The 23,581-nt window shown below is 39.6% G+C and overlaps 1 protein-coding gene across 3 annotated transcripts in view; it reads left to right on the top strand.

Moving 5' to 3' along the window:
* Window positions 1–23,581, top strand: part of MBP (myelin basic protein) — a 205,911-nt gene that overhangs the window by 151,213 nt on the left and 31,117 nt on the right. For 2 of the 3 annotated variants that reach the window (XM_063451638.1, XM_063451637.1), the window contains exon 4: window positions 7,358–7,797. In XM_063451638.1, coding sequence (XP_063307708.1) covers window positions 7,358–7,797 — 440 coding nt within the window. The remainder of the gene's footprint in view (window positions 1–7,357; window positions 7,798–23,581) is intronic. The other variant, XM_063451636.1, reaches the window with a different exon arrangement.

The raw sequence follows: 23,581 nt of genomic DNA, 5'->3' as shown, positions 1-23,581 counted from the left end.
TGGTGTCCTCTCTCACCTTGACTACTGTAATCTGCTTCTCAGTGGCCTTACATGTTCCCAACTTGCCCAGTTACAGTCTATAATGAATGCGGCAGCAAGGCTCATCTTCCTGTCCACCCGCACCTCCCACGCCTCCCCCATTGTCAATCCCTACATTGGCTTCCTGTAAGATATATCGCTCAAACGAAGATCCTGACACTTGCTTACAGATCTCTACACAATGCTGCTCCCACCTACTTATCCTCACTAATACACAAATATGTCCCATCTAGGCCCCTACACTCTACTGGAGACCTACGTCTAACCTCTGTACGTACTCCTACCTCCGATGCTCACCTTAAAGACTTCTCTAGGGCTGCACCATTCTTATGGAACACCCTTCCCCTCTCTGTTAGACTCTCACCTAACCTCCACTCCTTTAAAAAATCTTTGAAAACGTACTTCTTTAGGAAAGCATATCAATTAAACTGTGAACAGTTTTCCCTCCCCGCACCCTGATTCCTCTCCTAAAACTGTCATAAAAATGACACTAAGCCCTTAATGAATACTATCCTAGCCAACATACCCCTTTCTACCCTACCCTTTACCTTTTGTGTCACTATACTCCACTCCCTCTAGCATGTAAGCTCATGAGCAGGGCCCTCAACCCATCTGTTCCTGTGCGTCAAACTTGTCTGGTTACAAATACGTGTCTGTTAGTCCACCCATTGTACAGCGCTACGTAACTTGTTGGCGCTTTATAAATAATAATATTAATTTTCTTCCAAACACACCTCTAGTTACAGTCTTCATGACAGCGACAAGAGGGTGTTTCCACTGTTATGACAGTTTTGTTTGGTTGTATGATATTTGATATCTTATGCATTTCATGAGGACATCTAGCATCATTAAATGCAGCCCATAGGGAAACATTGTATTCCATGGTTCCCTAACAGAAGCATTTGATTAGATGCGCGTGCAGCGCTTGCTGCGCATGCACCTAATGTCCTCAACTCTTCACTTTAAATAAGCATTGGATTCGCCAATAATTGTGGAATTAATGCCTCAGGACGTCATCACAGGAGTAAATCTCAGCGCTAGAAAGAGACAAAGTTAAAATGTATTTTCCTTTTTTCCTTTTTTTTTTTTTTTTCTGTGCTGAATCTTAATAGGGACTGGGACACTATATCATTAGGAATACATTTCTTTCCTAACACTATAATGTTTCTTTAGGGATTGTATGGTGGAATATTATGCATTTTTATGTGCATATCCTATGCATTTGCAATTTAAATATCTCCCAGCAGATGTCATGTCTCACAAATTTACAAGCAACATATGCATTAACAGTTACATAACCATATACAAGTCGAGGCATAAGGGCACTCATCAAATCTGCTTACAAGCTAAAGGGTTACTTTCTGTGTGGAAAATGTAAATCTCTTACACCTGTTCGCCTCCAAAGTAGATACTTTTTTTCTATTTTTATTTATTTTTTATTTTAAAACGCATAGAATTTATAAAATATATTTTTGAAACATTCTGTTTACTGAATATGGTTAAAAGATTTAGTATATAATTAGAGCCTTCCACATAAATCATGAAAGTGTCCTCCAGTGCACAACTTTTGAAATCAGTTGAGTTAAAGGATTAGGAAACATGGCTATAAAGCAATATTTCACATGCCAGTTGCTTTTTTTTTTAAAGTTATGTACCCACAAAATGTCCAGCTGCTTCTTGCCACCGACGATCTAAGACCTACATTTTTATGCTACTTCAACCCTGTGTGATACATATATTGATATAATTTAGAAAAATAAAAAAATGCTTTTTTCCAGATGTACAGACATTAGTTTCAAGTCTTAAATGTTTCCTTTATAACCATCATTATTACTGATGTTCTGTTTTCTGATAATTAGCCAATGCCATAATTGATGGCTTCCAATTATGTCTCTCCCCCCGTGTCACCCTCCCATATCTCTCCCCTCCCATCCATATTTCTCTATCCCTTCCATCATGTCTCTTCCCATGTCCCTCCCATCCATATTTCTCTCTTACTTCTATCCATGTCTCCCCCCCATATTTCCCTTCGTTCTTTCAAATCTCACTCCACCCCTTCCATTCATATCTCTCCCCCATGTCTCCCTCCCTGCCCATTCCATTCATATCTCTCCCCCATGTCTCCCTCCCTACCCATTCCATTCATATCTCTCCCCATCCATATATCCCTTCCCCCTTACATTTACCCCTCCCCATGTCTCCGTTCCTACCCTTCCATTCATAGTCCCTTCCTCCTTCCCTATTTTCACGCAGCTGTTCCCTCACAGAGCCGCGTAAAGGTAGTGCCAGCTCTACTCTTCCCTATAGCTACATGACACCCCTCCCATCCGTTTTACCTGACAGGGGAGGGAAGCCTTTCACTCTCCATTGGCACGCTGAAAGACTGAGCGCCGGGTGTCACGTGACTACCTGGTACTCCTACGCAGAGCAGGAGGGGGAAGCACTCCACCTCCTACTGTACAGTGCGTGTGGTTCCATTATGGACACCCTGAGGGTGCAGGGAGTGCAGGCAGAGGCGGGCGCATTATTTACTTGTCAGTCCGACAAGTGATTTTTGCGCCCCCCTCGACCGGCAGCCCTAATTGGCTGAGCCGCCAAGTAGTACTTTTGCTAAGAATTCAAAGTGAATGTTTTCAGTTTGGTTATTTAGCCATTGGAAGAACACTTGGAATGAAAACTTGCATTTCAAATTTGTTGTTTTTATTATTATTACTGGTATTTATATAGCGCCAGCATATTCCATAGCACTTTGCAAAATTATCAGAGGGGGAGATTTAACAATAAAAAAACTTACAGGAACAATAGGTTGAAGAGGGCCCTGCTTAAGCGAGCTTACAGTCTATAGGAGGGGGGGCGTAAAACACAACAACAGGACAGGAGGTAACAATCAAACAAGGTGGGAGTGAGGCAGAGCTGTAGGAGAGAGTAGAGTGCTGCCCTTTACGAGAGATCAAGGGACAGGTAAGTGAGGTAGAGGTTACTCTGGGAGGCCATAAAGCTTTCCTAAAGAGATGGGTTTTGAGGCGCTTCTTAAATTATTGAAGACTAGGGGAGAGCCTGATGGTGGTAGGCAGGCTATTCCAAAGGAAAGGAGCCACCCATGAGAAGTCCTGCAAGCGTGAGTTGGCCGTACGGGTGCGAGCAGCAGACAGGAGAAGGTCATGGGCAGAGCAGAGAGACCGAGAAGGGGCATACCTACGGATCAGTGAAGAGTTATAGGAGGGGATAGAATTGGTCAGTGCTTTATAGGTGTAGAATAGTACATTTAATTGACTCATATAGGATACAGGAAGCCAATGTAAGGACTGACATAGGGGAGAGGTGTGAGAGGAGCGACAGGAGAGGAAATCTGTCTAGCTGCAGCATTCATTACAGACTGTAGAAGACCAATTAGGAGAGAGTTACAATAATCCATGCAAGAGATTGCTAGAGCATGGACAAGGGGCGGATGTGGGCTATGTTTTTAAGGTGGAATCTACAGGATTTGGAAACAGACTGGATGTAAGGCTCAAAGGTGAGACCAGAATCAAATATAATGCCAAGACAGGGTGCTTGCAAGGATGGGTTGATGTGGGTACCACCAACTTGAAGACAGAGCAAGAGAGGAGTATCATTATGGGTAGGTGGAAAGACAAGAAATTCGGTTTTAGAGAGATTGAGTTTCAAAAACCGGGAGGACACCCAATCAGAGATGGAAATAAGACCGGCAGTGACACGTTGCAGAAAGGCAGAGGAGAGGTCAGGGAAGGAGAGGTAAATCTGGGTGTCATCAGCATACAGGTGATATTGGAATCCAAATGAGGTAATAAGTTTGCCAAGAGAGGCAGTATAAAGAGAAAATAGAATGGGACCAAGAACAGAGCCTTGGGGGACGCCAACAGAGACAGGATGAAGGGAGGAGGTATCATTAGAAAAGGAGATACTGAATAAGCATTGGGAGAAATAGATGGAAAACCAAGAGAGAACAGTGTCACAAAGACCGTTTGATTGATGAGTTTGGAGAAGGAGAACATGGTCAACAGTGTCAAAGGCAGCAGAGAGGTCAAGAATAATTAGTATGGAGTAGTGCCCTTTGGATTTAGCTGTGATTAGGCCATTAGTGACTTTAATTACAGCAGTCTCATTAGAGTGGAGGGGGCAGAAGCCAGACTGAAGAGGGTCAAGGAGAGAGTTGTAATTGAGTAAACAAGTCAGACGGGTAAAGACAAGTCTTTCCAGAAGCTTTGAGGAAAAAGGAAGCAAGGATATGGTACATTAGTTAGAAGGGGAGGACAGATCAAGAGATGTGTTGTTTTTTTGTTTTTTTTTAAAAAGGTTAATACAGTAGCAAGTTTAAGGGCAGCAGGAACAACACAATAAGAGAGAGAGCAGTTGAAGATGTTTGTTAAGGAAGGCACAAGACAAGAGGAGAGAGATCTGATAAGGTGAGGCGGGACAGGATCAAGCGGCAAGTGGTGGCGCGAGAGGAAAAGAGAAGCACAGCCATCTCTTGTTCAGTAGCCTGGAAGAAAGTCTGAAGGGTAGGAAAGGCATGATCCAGATGTGGTCGAGTAAGAGAGGGGCAAGATGGTGCGAATTATTTCCTTATCTGTTCAATCTTGTTGGTATAATAGCATGCAAAGCTATCGGCTGTAAGGTTAGTTTGGGGGTGGCCACAGGAGGACAAATTTACAAGCAACATATGCATTAACAGTTACATAACCATATACGAGGCATAAGGGCACTCATCAAATGTGCTTACAAGCTAAAGGGTTACTTTCTGTGTGGAAAATGTTATTCTCTTACACCTGTTCGCCTCCAAAGTAGATACTTTTTTTCTATTTTTAACGGTATTAGAAAGACGCTTGGGATTGCGGGAGCATGAGCTAATGAGTGAGGAAAAGTATGACTGTTTTGCAAGGGCAAGGGCTGTGCTGTATGAACGCAACATGAATTTGTAGTGAAGGAAGTCTGACTGGGTGTGTGACTTCCTCCAGCAGCATTCAGCAGAACGGGAGCATCTCTGCAGGTAGGGTGCTGATTTAGTGTGCCACGGTTGGGGGCGTGTTCTCCTCGAGGTGCATGTTTGGAGCGGGGCTGCAGTGTCTAGGGTTGTGTTAAATGAGGAGATAGCCAGTGAGGCACACAAGATAAACGGGGTGGATAGAAGTTGGGAATCAATATTCGCTGATTGCTGCTGGAGGTCAATATAATTCAGGTTTTTTCTTCGTTAAGGGGGGTTAGGTTGAGGATGATTGGGTAGGGGGCTATTGAGAGCAAATGATAAGAGGTGGTGATCTGAGAGAGGAAATGAGACTGTACATTCATGAGAGAAAAAAACATCAAGGGTATTGCCAGCTACATAGCCCAAGGGAGGAGGTAATTGAAAGTAGTTTTGAGGCTACTGAGGTCAAGGGTAGGTAATGGGAATGTTGAAGTCCCTAAGAACTAGGGATGGAATATTAGAGGAAAGGAGGTAGGGAAGCTAGCAGAGATGGGTTTGAAAAGGCGACTTGAATGAACTTTAAATGAGAGGAAAGAGAGGGAAAGGTTTCAAGGTGTCTTGGGTTGTGGTAAAAATTGTGTCCCTTTACCTGTTTGGATTATTGACCCCCCCTCCACCCCCCTCCCACTTTCCCCCTCCAGAACTATTAAAAAACGTTTTGTTTAGCTTTACTCCTCAGTTGTGCTCGTATCAGAAAATACAGCATTTGCACTGATGAGGCTGCAGGGCCAAGGACCACTACATTCATCTGTAGTGGTCTGGTGCCTATAGTATCTCTTTAAATTTCAGCTTTCACTTTGAAGTAATGAATAACCCTTTAAAAATTGAACCATTTACATGGGTTAACTACCTCCCTATTCAGCCCACTGGTGCTGCCCTTTAGGATCCTCATAATCTGTAGCCTTTCCATATGGTTGTGTATTTTACACAGTTACTGTGCCTTTGATACACTTTTATCTGTTTGTACGAAATTGCTCTACAAAGTAAGTTCTCAGACTTGCTAAATACCTAGTGTGTCCCTCTCATGCATGCTTCCATTGTTTCCTAATTTAACTCATTTACCCACCAACACATGTATCTATTTATTTTATTTTACATATATAAGTTATCCCCCCCTCTTTTGGGGGTTGGAAATAAGAGTCAGGGAGCATCTACATATTAATAAGATTTTGAAAGGAACAAGTTAACGTGATAGATTGCAGACCTAGTAATGTAACTTTGGAAGAAGTCACACATGAACTAAACAGTCTTAGTTTTCTTGAAACCGTGACTACATTTGAATCCCTAAGGTAATTCTGTCTTTTATCCCTGCCCAGTGTAAGAAGTCTTTCAACACTGAAACTAATAAATATACATTGTATTCATTATGAACACAATGCATCCGCAAAACCAAGCACAATTTATCAGATGTTATTGTTCTAGTGTTTTAAAACCTTTTCACTGGTTTTGAAGTTTCTTCTCCTGGGTGCTGTGACTAGACATGTGTATATATTACAGAGATTGCTCTTGTGAGTAGTTTTGCTCTTTGATAATTAGTTTTCTTACAAACGTAACAGCACTTACATGAACCTTGTTCCCCAGGTCAGCTTCAATTAAATGACTTCTTTTCTGAGTGCTTTAGATTTTAATTGCCTTTTGACCAGATGCTGTTTGAATAACAATCCGTGCAGAACTCCATGCAAAGTGAATCTGTAATTTGAAGCACAAGAAACTCAAGTGTATCACAAATGCATATATAAATATTACAATTCGTTTGAGCTCTTCTGTAAAGAGGTTCTGTTGATGCGCTGGGATTTATGAAACCTAGGTTATCAAACTAGGTTATCTTGTATTTCTTTAGTGGCTTGCTTGCATACACAGATTATTGCTATACAACAGAACATATACTAAAACAGATGTAAAATAACAATCAAAGCTGGATTATTCTAGTTAAAAGTTTTATAAAGTTTGTAAACTTGCCATTTGTGCCATTATACAACTGACATTGCAGTGAATGCTAGTGAAATATGTGTTTTATGTATGCTTGATAGATCCTGGTGATTTTTCTTAACTACTTTTGTTGAGTTTAAAATAAATTAGGAATTTGTAAAATATATATGTGGTCAAACAAGCTACGAACCAAATTCTTTTCAGAAAGAAACCAAAGTGCATTTACTAAAGTATTGATTTCCTCATAAGGCTTTATCTAGTACCTCTGTTAAATTCTTGTTAGAGAAGGCAAAGAACATGTTCCGAGTTCTTTGAATAACATGGCTAACTGAATATATAGAAATGAATGCATCATTGTATTCTTTTGACAGCCTTGCATTCACATCTCACACTTATTATTTGCAGCAGATGTGAACCAGAACAATGGCACCTCGTCTAAGGGCACGGCGGTGACTGACTCCATGAGTACAGAAGATCCCCCGAATGCTGGGACGAATGCCAAGACAGCTGACTCTGCCTCTCGCCCACACTTGGTCCGCCTATTTTCCCGAGATGCACCAGGAAGGGAGGACAACACCTTCAAAGATCGGCCAAGTGAGTCAGATGAGCTTCAAACCATCCAAGAAGACAGTGTATCAACTTCTGAAGACTCGGATTTGATGGCATCACAGAAACTGTCTCGTGGGCACGGATCAAAGCAAATGGCAACAGCAAGCACCTCAGACCACCACAGGCATGGCTATGGAGCCCATGGACGGCACAGGTCACAGGACACAGGTCTTCTTGATTCACTGGGCAGGTTCTTTGGAGGTGAAAGACATGTTCCTAGGAAGGGATCAGGAAAGGTGAGATCTGAGGAATAGAAAGCAAACTAACAACAACAAAATTCAAAGGGAAGACGATGATGAGAATTATACTGGGTGGTGGATCTATGGAGATATTTTAAATCTTATCAACATTGAATCTTAATGCCTCACTCACTAAACAGAGGTCTCATAACTTCATGTCCTCTATAAATGCTTGATATATTCCTACTGCTGTTTAATGAATGATGTTTAGAATGTTTGTGTCACTGAGATTTAATTAGCTCTTTATAATTGATGCATATTTTCCCAAAGCAAGTCTGTAAAAAGCAATTTTAGTAAGTTTGGCTATGGCAACATTCTTCATATAAAGGCTTTACTAAAGAATCTTGGATATGAATGTGATGTTACTAACCATAGGTGACCTGCTTTATATGTCATATAAATCTTTGGCTTTGCTTATTCATGATGCTTTTATTTGTCCAGAGTTGTGCAGACCCTTAAATCATGATCAATTTTTGGACAGTTTTCATTTAAACAAAACGTGTTCTATTAATAATAATAATCAAGAGAAAAGAAAAATGTACAGAAGTAAAGTCCACAAACTGAACTGGCAGCCCTGATCTTGTTTTCAAAATTTGTAAAAGAACATTCTTTCAAATACTAAATCCTTGTTCAAATATCCACACATATTGGATTTGCTTGAATGTCGTCAAGACACACACAATTGTTAAGAGCTGCACGCATATTGTATGCTTTGAAACCAATTGTGTTTTGCATATGATTCAGCATCATTAATAAGAATCAAAAAGTATAACTGTAGTTTGAGCAAAACTGTAACTTTTATAAAATTTGTGTCCCCTTAAATTTAAATATGGACTGTATAATAATGCATAGGATGTATTTGTGCAATCTGTTTTTAAATTGGATTTTTTTCAGCTGATCACTTCCTTGAATAATCATAGAGAAATTAAATATTTTCCCTATTGTTTTTCCACTGGTCAAATCTCAATTGAAGTTTAACCTACAATAACAGTTAATGGGATTTAATAAACATTACCAATTAAGTGGAATCATAATATCCCAATAAATGTCTAACAAGCTACATATACTGTTTTTTTTCCCTTGACTTGTTTTATGGTACAATATAAACACTTAAGGGAAATGTATCTTTAAGCCTTGGGCAATAGAGTGAAGATGCCCCACATGTATATTGAACTGTATTTTTTCATGTTATTATTTTTATTATATGTACTGACTATATTGGTTCTTGGAAACTGGAAAGCTGGTCTATATTATGGTGCTTAACACATTTCCAAATAGCATCCAAAGGGTGAGGGAGAAAGGGATTTGACCACAAGTTTCACACAACAGTATTCAGATTTGACCCAACATTTGCCACATCATTATTCAATGACATTTGATGTTTGCATTACTTATTTAGGATAATGGTTCATTAGCTACTATAATTTGCTAAAACCCTGTGATATTTGTTGTATATTACCTACAGTAATGGAGGTAGAGAGAATTCTAGTCAGGTATTCCTATTTAAATTCAAATGGAAATTAATTTCATAAAATGTGAAATGTTGTTGAGACCCACCTGGCCATCATATCCAGTTTTACTATGTATATTTCTACTAATGTCAAATGCTAATGGAAGATAGATCTTGGGACTGCTGTGTGTTTGAAACATGTCAGCTAACAATATGGCTAAAAATGTGCCTAAACAAAGCACATGATACCCATCACAAATTTTAAAGAAAAACTGTTCAGGTTTATTCATTAAATTGTGAATTTGGGTAAATTGAAAATAAATTGAAAAGTAAGGCTAAAATAGTAAAACTGTGACTATATCCAAGCTGGAGAATGTTTACAAATCAGCAATTTTTGTTTATTTTTGGATTTTAAAATTCACTGCCATTTTCTGTGCAAGTAAGTAAGCTTCATTATGTTCATAGAGATATTGTGGCAACCCATTAAATTAAATTAAACATCTCAACATCTGGCCACAAGATGTTACTAAATTATAGTTGCCGTGATTCTCTGGTCGTCTTTTGTATTCAGAGACTTCTTGGACTTGTATACCGGGAGGGTGGGCTTTACATGTATACATGGTAAAATGGCTTTACCGTGTATACGTGTTAACAATGTTTAAACTCTAACCAGTTTAGCATGTATACATGTTAGAAATGTTTAAACTGTAACTAGTTGAATTCTAAAAGATTAGTTATAGAATTCCTTGGAGCCTTGAGTTAAAGAAGGGATCAGGTTTTTTGAGCCCTAAAGATTACAGTCACAGTCTGAGTGGCACCCAGAAGAATTAGTAAATATCAGATGCCATGGCTCTAGGATGCTTCTGTGGAGAAAATTGCACGTAAATGTCCTGCTCTTGCACTAGTCATTACTGTAATTAACAATGGCAGTAGGATGCCAAATACATGCCTCTAATTAAAAGTGAATCTGTTTTCATTACACCTTCCTGACATTGGTTTCACAGCTCACATTTTATCCAGAAAGTCCTTAAAACTACAGTAGCAAAACAAAACCGTGCAGCTATTGCATTCATTGCAACATCATCTTTCTTCTCATCTAGGTCAAACACAGTTGTCCAAAAAATAAATGACCAAGCCTGACGTGGTTTGATTAGATAATTTTTGAAGGGAAAAAAGATGATAGGATAAGTGTTATCTGATCAAAATTGTTAGTGTTCCAGCTACAATCTCTGTTTTTAGGCAATATCACTGTGTTTTAGTTAGATACATTTAGTATTTTGTAAGTTGATTGCTTGTCATGCACACGATGTGTATGTAAGGAATACAAAAAAGAAAAATTGCAGATAATTGTGTATGCAAGCTGCCTATCAGGAGTAGGCAACTACAGGTGCTGTGGATTAAATTTTTCTTAATGCTTTGCTAGCATTATGGCTTCAAGAGCATTATGTGAAATGAAGTACACATCATCTGGATTGCCAAAGGTTACCTACCTCTGGCCTAGACACTATTTAACCAAATAGCAAAATGCTTTTCAGTCACACTTTAAATCTTGTAAAACATATTTTGTTTTGTTTAATTTTGGTAACATTTTACATTTTGTATAACCCCTCCTCCCTCCCTCCCCCCTTTCACTTGATGTTTTCTACATGCTCTGATTGGATGTTCTAGAAATATATGTATACATTTTGTAATATTTGATTACAACTTGCTCCTTGTTCGTTAAATGTTCAACCAAGGGGTGTTCCACATGTTAGCAGGATAGTGTATGAAATTAGCAAATTATTGAAGATTAATTTTACCAAAGTTATTTTAAATAAATGTATCAATCTTTTTAATCTCCTTGTGATTGTATTAAGATCACTCTGTATATTGGTTTCAAGTTTAGTTTAAAAAGTGAATGTGATTGGTTTCCTAATTCTAATTTTAATCAGTACTAATTCTTCACTTCTCTGAAAGGCCAAAAAAAGATTTTACACAATACAATTTCATTATGAGATCCCCAAGCCAATGATAAAGTTTAATGTAATTCTGACTTTGTCCTTTGCACAGAAGGTCAGAATGTCACTGACATTATTCTCCATGTAGATTACTTAGTAATTATCTTCCTCTTTGTTTCACTGTAATCTTTGCTTGTTTAGAAAAATGTTCAAGTTAAGGTTTCAGTACTGACATTTGGTAAAAGCTGTTAAACAGTGGAAATATTTAGCGTCTGTCGATATTTATATACAGACAAGTTATATGTGTCACTCTTTAATGTGCAAGCAATTTTCTATGTTGTGTTTTAATAAGGCGTTCAGTTGTGTTTTCAAACCATGCTTTTTTTGTAATACAATAGTTTCGAAATATGGTACTTTTTATACATTGCGCATACATGTCTGTGTTGTAGATGGTAGCTGAAAAGGAAGTTCACTAGGTTTTTTGAGCCTTAAAGTTGGACCAATTTTACAGTGCTTTGCAGATAATCAGAACCTGGACTATAATTAGTGTTTATCGTAATATTAACTGGATAAACTGAGAGTCTTGTTTAATAAAATGTCTCTGCAATAGGTTAAGTGTTATCCCATTGTAATATCGATTCTGTTAAATCTTCATGCTTTTATATCATTAAACTGTTACATGCACGGTCGCTGTCAAATTATTTTAATCTAAAAATAAATTATATAAATGTTATAGTTGAGAAAATTTATACTTTGAATTAAAATATTCTATGTTATGATTTGGATCTTAAATAAAGGAGGTTCATTTGCATGAAATTCCTTATAAAATAGGAACATCACAATTGGCATGTAATAACTTTAAAACTATAATACATTTAAATTTACTTTTTAACACATTGATATTTTGCTTTTTAACATGGCCTATATATAATCTTAAATGATCTCTAAAATCCTTTAGATTGTAACAGGTCCACTTTAACTCTCAAGGTTTTCAGTCTACATGTGGATGAATACAAGTTCCAGTTTAATAGCTCTCCATTGAAAACCCTCTACTGAAAGTTCGAAATGAAAGTGGCAGTAAGGAACAATATAATGGATGGTCATTTTGTTTAATACATGAATAGATGATAATATAGACATTAAAATGTTTTCCTTATTTTCAAATAAAACCAATAAATCCTATGCTGGCATAATATTCATATTTAAGAGTATTGGAAAACCATAAACATACGGGGTATTTACTCAGGAAATCTAAGCCTGACCATTAGTATTGTAATTAACATATTTACCCTTTATGTATGATCTCAGGGCACTTAACTAAATTAACTTGTGAATTCAAGCAAGAGTCCATTTCTATATACAAATACATAAACAATAGAATTTACCCAAGTGCCTCACTGGGATTATACCCAAAATGTAATACAAGGTCTAGCTATGTTGTATAGCTATGGTATAGTGGCTTTTTGTAGACTTTGTATCCGTACAGTAATAAACACTCAATGGTTATCGAGTCCATATTTTTTTTCCTTAACGTAGGGTATTATGAATCCTAACAAAATGGTCTTAGGCAGGACAAGTTTACAGAGCCACGTCATTAAAATCAACATATTTATTGTAAAACCTAGCTGTAAACATAAAATCAGTTCTATCTGAGATTCATGCTGAATTGGGCAGTATATAATAGAAATATGCACAAGCATCAAATGATTTTCTTAAGTGGCATTTTGTGATTGGAATCACCACTCTAATATGATATGGGCTAAAGATTTGTGTTCAATCATCTTATCCAATCTTTATGCTTCAGCTAAAACATGAATATTTGAATATACAATATAAATTCTACCGCTGTTCATTTATTGTATTAGTATTTCATTTTGTTTTCATTTCACGGACTGTTTAACTCATCCCTTCATTGAATTTATTACTGCTTATGTAAGTACTTAATTATGGAATTGTGCTCATTACCACTCCTGTATATTTACAGAATATAATAAAATTGTATGTATGCAATATATTGTGCTGTATGATTTAACAAGATTGATTGTGTTTTGATCCTTGGCTTTGTATGCATTACTACAATAAAATGTTATTGTTTAACTCTGCAAGGATGTATGTACTAATTTATTTATGCTTTCCGTTTTATGATTTGTACTACTGTCTTGAATTCCATATACTAAAGAACATTAATGATGCTAATACAAATACCAATCGTGAACACATTATTAGTCATCATAACAGAAACAAAGTGCAAAAGTTTTTCTTTGAGAATATGCTGTCACTTTACTAAATGTGGGTAAAGCACATATCAGTCTATAGGACAGTCTGCAAAAATATATTTTAATGTGACAGTATATTTTAATGTGTAGTGGTAAAAGCTATACATGCTGCTTTTAAATACACATAGTCTTAATGGATTACATTACGATTAGTGGAAGCATCTGAGCTATATATAAAAAATATATATTTTTATTTTTTACAGGATATATATATTGCAAGTCATAAAGTTAAACTTGTTTTTTCTTGCTGTAAACCTATTTGCTGACCGTGGGGGTTAGAAATGAATAGATTACTTTAGAACAGGGGTGGGGAACCTTTGGCCCTCCAGATGTTTTGGACTACATCTCCCATAATGCTGTTACAGCCATAATGCTGGCAAAGCATCAAGGGAGATGTAGTCCCAAACATCTGGAGGCCCGAAGGTTCCGCACCCTTGTTTTAGAACATTGCAATTCTTTTATATTTTCTAGAATAGGGATAGGCAAGCTTCAGCACTCCAGATCTTCCATCATGATGACAAAGCATCAGGGGGAGGTAGTCCACAACATCTGGATTACTAAAGGCTGCCAACCTCTGGTCTAGAATTATATATATATTTATTTTGAATGTGTATGTCCTATGCGTTCTCTTGAATTATGGAATTTTATGAAGACATATTTATCATTACCATGGAGGATAAAAAAAATGGGAGACAAAAATAGGTATAATCTAAAAAAACTGACATATATTGGTAAGTATTGGATTAGTGCTGAAGAAACACATATGAATCTCACAATATAAGAAGCAACACATATGAGTATATATTTGTATTATTATTTTATTATTTATATAGCGCCATCAGATTCTGTAGCGCTGTACAATATATAATACATAGATAATATAAAACATAAAAAATTGTATAATTATTTTAAATGTACAAGAAAATCCTAATGGGAATTCCCTGGTGAGTGAAGTCTGCAAAGAATATAATAACTAAATTAAGAAACATGATTATTAGCATTACCTTTCTAAAGCTTCCTTTTGAAGTTCATGATAAGTGATGGTCCCTGGAGATCAGATGGTACCATTGTAATTGTTTTCTTTCTCTGTAGGTCCAGAAACTTTCTAACAAAAATAAAACTGACATTTCATTTCTTTCTGTGTGAGGATAAAGAAAGATGGTTTGCATCATGTGGATCTATTCAAATGAGTACGATGGTTAAGGATGGACCCCTTATACTAGATGCAAATATATGCACTCCTTCTGCTGAATCCCTGCCAAGTGACCACAAATCACACACCAAGTGCACTTTTCACAATTTAATACAACCAGGATTCTTCATCATCTCTTACAATACACTCATTCAAAAGGGGGTAAAACCCTTGAAATGTGAAGAACATATATTCAAACATTCTAAAACACGATTTTGCTTTTTTGATGATTGCAGGCATATGCAAATGTAAATCCAAAAACCCTTATCATTGAGTCCAATTAAAGTAAATGTAATTAATATGCACTAGTCTTTTGCTGTGTATCCTTCAACATGGCACCTTCCGAACCAGAATAAAGTTTATACACACACTCAAGTCCATACTATATTAAAGTGTAATCAAGATAATGCATGTAAAATTAATGCAAAAATATCAAAAAAGTTACAAAGTTTCCATTAATGCATTATTCTTTGAAATTCTTTATTTTGTAGTGTAGAATATTTTCAAACAAGCCTGTGATGCCACATCAGAATTCCTTAATGCATTTTTAACTCAATCCCAGAGTGGAACTGCTTAGTAACATTACTGTTTCATTTTTAGGCAGAGCTTTGATTTGTACTTTGGCAGAAATAAAGGATGAAAATGTCGTTTTCATGCTGAAATACTGCACAGGCCAGGTCCTTGCACTAGAACTACTTCAGGAAGCTGAAGTCATCATGGACCTTAGAGTAACCTACTAAAATTGTTTACTTATACATTGAATGAATGTAACATGTTGTTGGCAGCAACCATCTTGGTTAACATCAGAGTCATAAGCTGGTCATTTCAGGATTTATTTTTTTCATGTGACTAATTGAGTATAATGATTTTCTAATTTATACATCACAATACAACTGGTTAGTTTCAAATATTTATGTTTAATGTCAAGATACAGTAAAACAGCATATTTAACTTCTGTCTTTCAGATTATATAAAAGGCCTGTTAAAGGGCCACTGTAGGCATTGTATCTGCTTTATCTCACTAAACTGGTTAGTATCGTTATTTCATGCAGCATTAAACAGTTTTTAATGTTTTCATGTTTTAATGCTAAAAAAAAGTCCCCAGGAGCCCATCCTTTCTGTGCTGCTTTGGCTAATGAGGAAGTATTGCCTGAGCAGTAATGGACAGCTGTGATTGAGAGTGTCAGCTGACTGCTTGTAGCCTATCAGAGCTTCAACTGACTGTATAAATGGGTATGACTACAAGGAAGTGAACAATCATTGCCTTAGCCACACCTGCCTTAAGCTCCATGTAAATGGTGATATTGCTAAAAGTCTCTGGGCAAGTTTCTGTTTGTTTGACCAGTGCCACATTAACAAAGTGGAATTTATACTTCCTGATCATCAAAGGCAAATTTGGCTTAATTTAAGCTTCATTAATAGGCTTGCAAAACGTAGTACGTCTGGTTATTCCTGAGCATCTCTTTCTTTTCTGCCAGTTTCTTACACTTTTAAAAAAAATTATTTAAAATTTTCTAATAATATATTTGTACACTACATTTGCCTAAAGGTTTTTCTGACTTTTACCTCCTTCCTTGAATTAATAACAATTACATGAGATAAGACTAACATGGTTATTCAAGTAAATTTCAAATTTAAGTCCAAAATAGCTGAATTGGAAATATTCAGTAAGCCAGCTTTGCTTTTAGTCCTCTACTTTGACCTAAACATTTTAATTCACTTTGAATAATCACTTTAGTGAATATTCCTCTCAGTAAGAAAATAAATAAAACTCTGTCAACATTATTTACTAAAGTGAGAAATCAAAGTGAATTTCAAATGTGAATGATCAAAAGTAGTCAAACTAATTGCATAGCTGACTTTGTTCTTAAAATGTAATATTTTCCTATGCTTAGGTGACAGAAAATATAGATTATTATTATTATTTTTTTGTAAATATCTTTGGCATATTTAAGAGGAAACACGTAGGTTTCAGGCATAATAGTGAGTAAAGTGGTTTCCGAGATGCACAGATCTCAAGTTTAGCCGCAAGTATGAGACACGCAGGTCTCGGTTTGGCATGACAACATGGTTTACAAGTGCAAACAAACACACAGGTTTCAGGCATAATAGTGAGTAAAGTGGTTTCCCAGATGCGCAGATCTCTAGTTTAGTGGCAAGTAGGAGACACGCAGGTCTCGGTTTGGCATGTCAACATAACTTACAAGTGCAAACAAACACACAGGTTTCAGGCACGACAGTGAGTGAATCGGTTACCGAGATGTGTAGATCTCTACTTTAGCACCAAGTAGGAAACACGTAGGTCTCGGTTTAGGATGATACTATAGCTCACAAGTGCATTACAATAGAGCTTCCATGTCTATTACATATCGCGGACACCCCGTGCTTTGCTTCGTCTGACTTTTGGAGCTATATGTTAACCTTATGAATGTCCAGTCAAGGTCTTGTGGTGTCGATGTAACCTAGAGTGGTGTAGCGACCCGAATGTCTGGTCATAGATCTATGTCATAGATCTATGCATGTGTTGGTGGTCAGTGTGTTTGTGTGCTCCTGAGGTACCTCCTAGCTCATGCCGAGCATTGGACTGTGTCAGCCCTGGTAACATACCTGTAGGTGCTATGTCCAAGTGACTCGGGGTTTGTTTGTAGTGTGTCCTTGTCATGTTTGTCACTTTGGTGATCTAATGTAGCAGGATGTCATCTTTCCACTGTGGGGGTATTTTGCCCTGAGTTTCGCTGCATGGGGGAAGGTTGTGGATGAAGGGGTATTCCTTAAGGGGTGGGGTACTGTCAGGGAGTGACATGGTCCAAACTGTCCTATGGTCCCACTGTCTATTCATCTCGTCGATAGTTGAGCCTGTTGGCAAACTCTGTTTTGGTGGTTGTCAGTAGCCAGTGCAACCAGATTTCCCTGTATTCATCTGAGGTGTTAGTTCCTCTATTGCCCTGAGTTCCTCCATCTGGGAGAACCAGATAGTCAAGGGTGGGGTGACTGCTTCCAGAATTGTGGGAGCACTTGTTTGTCCATATTTAGGATTCTTATAGTTCGTGTTTTCTTGTAGCGGGATCTGGTTTTTTTTGTGTGGTGTAAAAGCATTGCTTCTGCATTGAGGGGGGGTGGTGTATCTGAGAATGTCGTAAGTATGTCATGTATCCCTCTCCAGAAGGGTTGGATGGCCTCACATTCCCACCAAAGGTGGAGCGTGGTGCCGACCTCCTTGCCGCATCTGCAGCAGAGGTTAGAGTGGTCAGGGTCTATGGTATTCAGTAGTACCGGCATACGGTACCAGTGTGTCAGCAGTTTGAACTTTCTTGGCTCTTTCTGAAGACCGAGCAGGGATGCGCTAAGTCGCACATCTTCTCCCCCGTCTGGGTCCATGCGCATGCGCTCGGTGGAGGGGGCCCGTGTCTGTGTTGCCCCCTTAGGGAGGGTGCGAATGTAGCTCTGTAGTTGTCTGTATCTGAGGCTCTGGAGGAAGTTGGGGGTGGGGGATTTAGGTGTCTGACCACGTTGCCACTCTGTGTTCCGCACTGCGTACCAAGGTGAGGTGGTAATGTGAGGTAAAGAAGTAGTCTAGCCTGGTATATGTATTATGTGGGTGTGAGAAGAAGGTGTAGTCCATTTCACGGGGTGGTGTGCTCTCCAGCAATCTATCAGTCTGGGTCAGGTCCAGAGGACTTTAATCGAGTTTAGGTGTGACATCGGGACTTGTGAAGTGCCTGAGGAGGAGTCCCATCGAGGGTCGAGCATCACATTGAAGTCGCCGCCCACGATGAGGACCCCCTCAGCAAATGACTGTAGCTTTCGAAATGTGCACTTGAGAAATCTATATTGTCGGTGGTTTGGAGCGTAGATATTCATGAAGGTATATGTCTGCCTTCTTGGTCCGTCTCTTGCCCCCCCTCTAGGAATGGAATCATCTTGCTGATCAATATGGCTGTGCCCCTGGATGTTCCTGCCCGGTAGTCACTATAGTAGCCCATTAGGAAGTGATGGTTGGTCAGTTTGGGGCTGTTCCCCTCCTTAAAATGGGTCTCTTGGATCAGGACAACAGAGGCTTGTTTAACATGGAAATCTTGCAGCGCCCCCGAACATCTCTCTGTTTTTTTGAGGCCTCTGCCATTCATGGAGAGAATGGTGAGGTTGTTTGGAGTCAACGCCATCCGGTCTGCCGTGCGAGCGTGTCAGTGCTGTGAATAGTCCTGTGTCTCCGTCAAGTCCAGGGATCGTGGGGGAGGGTTTTTCAAAGGGAGGTATGTTGGGGTGGGGTGGAAAAGTATGGATTTCACACAGTGTGTGTAGGTGGATACGTGTAGGAATCAGCGACGGGGAGCAGTATCACCCACGACCACCTGTTGTCCGCGGGTTTCGGTCACCTATCTAGGGTCACTATCTCCTGTAGGGAAATGGAAGTAGGCCAGGTCTCCGGGTGGAGCCAGTCCTCCCGGTCCCCCACAGCGCCTGGACCGAGGCAAGCACGTCCGCTATCTTTCACAATAAACCTTGGTCAGTCAGGGTCGTGTGTTTCCCCTGAGCGGCTCTACGTGTTAGATTAGTGTCGTGTTCATAATCCTCGTCAATGAGGTGTGTGGCTCAAGGGCCCCGTTGTGTGCAGCATGTGTCAATTGTGGATGCCTGCAAAAGATGCGTACATTTGCATCATAACAAATAACATTAGAGCGTTAAACTAAAACATTAAACTTTAAAGAGAAGCATCATCAGAGCCTTAAAGGCTCCGTGCCCCTATACCCTTTTGGTGGCGTGTGTACCTGTAACTGTGTTCGGGTTGAAATTAAGGTTAGGATTAAGATTTCCCATGTGGACCATTCTGTGTGTACTGGACACCTTCTCGCATGTGGCTAGTGGGCCCCTGTGATTTCTCTCAGCAGAGCTGTGACTAGAGTAGCTTATACGTCATCCCTGCCCCTACAAGCATGCCGGTTGTATGAGTTAGCCCAGTCAGGGCTGAGTGCCCTCCCGCTGATTCTCCCCCCCTTCTGGAACCCCAACTTGCCTGTGTTCGTTAGTGTACACCTTCCAGTCCCCATGTCTTCATCCCCCCTCCCCCAGTGTGAATGAGTTAAGTTGTGCTCTAAGAGAGCATTGACATGTGCAGCGTGTGTATGTGAGAAGGCCTTTTAGCCCAGAGCTCCCCTCTCCCCCCACCCACCATTCATATTAGTAAGCTAAGCAGTAGGTTGTAGCCCTGAAATGTTCGAGAGGGAGCTGGCTCCCGAGTGTGAAAATCCCCAGGGGTTGTACTTGCGGTTAGGTACAGTGCCCGTCCTACTTAGCCTTATGCGACTGTCCCTGAGGGCTGTGTGGCCTGCTGGTGGGACCTCCGGATGCTGGGAGGTTGGGGCGGAGGTCGCTGGGTCCCTGGCATGACTGCATAGAAGGCCATGGGATCCAACCATGTCATACTGATGAGTGGAAGTTGGAGTTCCTCAAGTAGGTCACCCAGGTTCTCTGAGTTTCGAACCATAAAGTGTCCCTTAGTGGTTTTGGCTTGAAATCTGGTAGGGAAATTCCATCTGTATCTGATCCTGTTGGCTTGCAGGGTCCTGGTGAGAGGTCTCATTGCCCTGCGGTAGGCCAGAGTTGCTGGTGATAGGTCCGGGTAAAGATGTAAGTCCACTCAATTAAGCAGGACCTTCTTGGTGCCCCATGCTTTGCGGAGGATGTCCTCTTTCAGCTGGAGGCTAGCTAAGCAGCAAATGGCATCCCTTGGGGAGCCTCCGGCGGGCCCCCAGGTCTCAGTGCCTGGTGCATCCTGATAAATTCGATGTGGGTGGCTGCGGGGCGGCCCGGGATCTTGTTAAACAGTTCCATGAGGGTTTCCAGTATCAGTGTCATCTGGCCCAACTTGTCCAGGATCCCCCTCACCCTGATAGTTTGTCTCCGTCCCCGTTGTCTAGGTCCTCCATGTCGAGGGCCATTTGTCTAATTTGCTCCGCATGGCATTGTAGTGCGTCTGTGTTGGCAGATTGTGCCGATGTTATGTGGTCACAGTCCGCTTCCAGTTGAGCCAATTTGATGTGAAGGCCCTGGATGTCCTCCCTGAGGGAGTGTAGCTCTGTGGTGATGGAGTTACGCAGCTCCGTATTGGCTTCCTTCAGGTCTTGTTTGGTCAGTAGTGTTCGGATCAGTTGTACCCAGTCCAGCTGAAGCCCCGGAGGGGAGAGAGTGTGAGGAGGTACTGCATCCCGTTCACCACGTGGTGAGGCAGGGCGGGAAGCGCTTGAGGCCTCTGAGTCATCGGAGGCCTGTGATGCCAGTTCGGCGGGAGTTGTTGGTGTGTCGGGCCCAATGAGTTTTGCCCATGGTTGCTGAATTATATTGTGCTTTGGCTAGGATTTTTGCTGAGCCTGTGGGGGAGCACAAGGTTTACGCCTCCATCTTCCTCGGCCTCCAAGCCACGCCCTTGAAAAATATAGATTTTATTAAAGACAGAAGATAATTTTAGCTCAGGAGGTTTGTATTATGCATGTTAAAAACTAACATAAAATATATGATTAGAAACAATTACTGAAGATGCATGCATTTCAAGTTTGAATAAAATATTTTAAAAGTTGAATCTGAGGACCAATCTTCTGCTTTGCATATGTCCGTAAATAATCTCCAGCTTGAAAAACTTAGTTGACATATCTCTCCTGGAGGAGCGAGCTTTAAAAGCAAAGGGGTCAACACCTGCCGTAGACATAGTTTATCATTAGACTCTGAGTAGAGACAAGAAGAAAAGGTTTCCAAATATAAATAAGAAGTTGAGAAGAGACAAGATTTCTGAAATGTGAAGATGATGAAACCTAGATTTGTGAGCAAGGAGATGGTCCATTGCATGTGTGTATAAATAGAATGGACCTCTTGAGACATTATAAGAATGTCACCTAGGTAAATAATTAGTTTTACCCCTCTGCCGTGTAGTAGAGAAACTACAGGTTTGAGCAACTGATACTTGCTTACAAATCTCTACACAATGCTGCTCTAAACTACTTATCCTCACTAATACACAAATATGTCCCATCTAGGCCTCTATGCTCTGCCGGAGACCTACATCTAACCTCTGTCAGCACTCCTTCCTCTGCTGCTCACCTTAACCCCTTAAGGACCAAACTTCTGGAATAAAAGGGAATCATGACGTGTCAGACATGTCATGTGTCCTTAAGGGGTTAAAGACTTTTCTAGGGCTGCACCGTTCCTATGGAACCCCCTTCCCCTCTCTGTTAGACTTTCACCTGGTCTACACTACTTTAAAAACTGTTTTCTGATAACTTACTTCTTTAGGAAAACATATCAATTAAACTGTGAACAGCTTTTCCTCCCCGCACCCTGATTCCTCTCCTGCAACTGTCATCAAAACAAAACACTAAGCCCTCAATGAACACTATCCTAGCAACCTACTTTTCTACCCTACCCTTACCTTTTGTGTTACATTACCACACTCCCTCTAGCATGTAAGCTCATTAAGCAGGGCCCTCAATCCCTATGTTCCTGTGTGTCCGACTCGTCTGGTTACAAACACATGTCTGTTAGTCCACCCATTGTACAGTGCTACATAACTTGTTGGAGCTTTATGAATAATAATAATATTCATTTACTTCCAAACACACCTCTAGTTGCAGTCTTCATGAGCTGAAGAAAGACCAAATGGCAAACAAGTAAATTGCCATTTCCTGTTCCTCCATATAAACTGGAAATAATGCTGGTATTATGGATGTATTGGGACTGAAAAATACACATCTTTCAGATCTATTTTTATCATCCAATTGTTGTAAATTAAGAGGTCTTGAAGGAAATGAATTTCTGTTTAAACAAGGTAGATTGATGACACACTGGTGTGTGACCTGAATCCCTTTTCTTTACCAGAAATAGATTGCTTATTAAACCTGGGAATGAGATAGGCACTTGTATCATAGTCTCTTTTGAGATTTAATCTGACACCTCTTGATGAACTAGAAGTTTGTCTACATTCACTAAACATAGGCCAAGCTAATTGCGCTAACAGGCAAATGGCTCTTTGAATCCATCAGCTCACAATGTCAGATTCAACTGTAGAGGTTTTTTCCTGCTTCCTCAGTGAGTTCCATCATTTTAGCTATAGGATCAGCGACGTCCAACAGATTGTCCTGATAGGATTTCTTAGATCTGTAAATTCCCTTATAAGGGTTCTTCCTAGATTTATCAAGACATTGTCATATGGTAGGATTCAATTCTGTGGTCTGTAAAACCTTTTTAGGAAGTATAGGTCTAGCGCACACTGTCCATAATTTATTCTGAGCTGCTATTTCTAGAGCTCCATACATTTCCCTACTGGGGAAGTAGGGATCCATTTGCAGGACTGAACATCCTGAACTGAACTTAATATAGTCTGGATGGAAAAAGGGGATACCCTTTTTAATCCAGAATGATTGATTCTGTAATGTCAGCATTAGAGCAATTATTAGACTCTTCGTATGCAAAGTTAGCGTCCAAAGAAACAGACTTTTTCTCATCTGAATCCGAGTTTGTGGATAAAGTCACTTGAGGAGGTATGTAAAGATCCGGTTTTCTTTCTTTCAATATACCCTTCCACGCCTATTTGGTATCGCCCCAAGCAGAGGGTTTTAGAGAGAGATGTAATTATACACTGTAATTTTTTTGGTAGTGGTACATGTCATTCTTATTTTTTAAATCATATTTAGAAGGGTAACTTTTAGCATGCTTAGTGGAGTCAGTAATGTTTTCAAGGAATGCTTCCTTTTCTGGGTGACAAAAACTGCCACAGCCACAATATTTGCAAAAGTCTCTTGCATAGAGTTCATAGCTGTTAAAATGGCATTAGATACCATTTTAATTACAATATTATCTAAAATAGTTTGAAAATGTTTCTCTGAAATAAAGTCAGGGATAGAAAGGTCAGAAGCAGGTGGTTTTGGTTATTTTAAGC

Source organism: Pelobates fuscus, chromosome 4 (genome assembly GCF_036172605.1).
Source record: "Pelobates fuscus isolate aPelFus1 chromosome 4, aPelFus1.pri, whole genome shotgun sequence".
Classification (NCBI taxonomy): Eukaryota; Metazoa; Chordata; class Amphibia; order Anura; family Pelobatidae; genus Pelobates; species Pelobates fuscus.
This window is presented reverse-complemented; position numbering and strand designations above follow the sequence as displayed.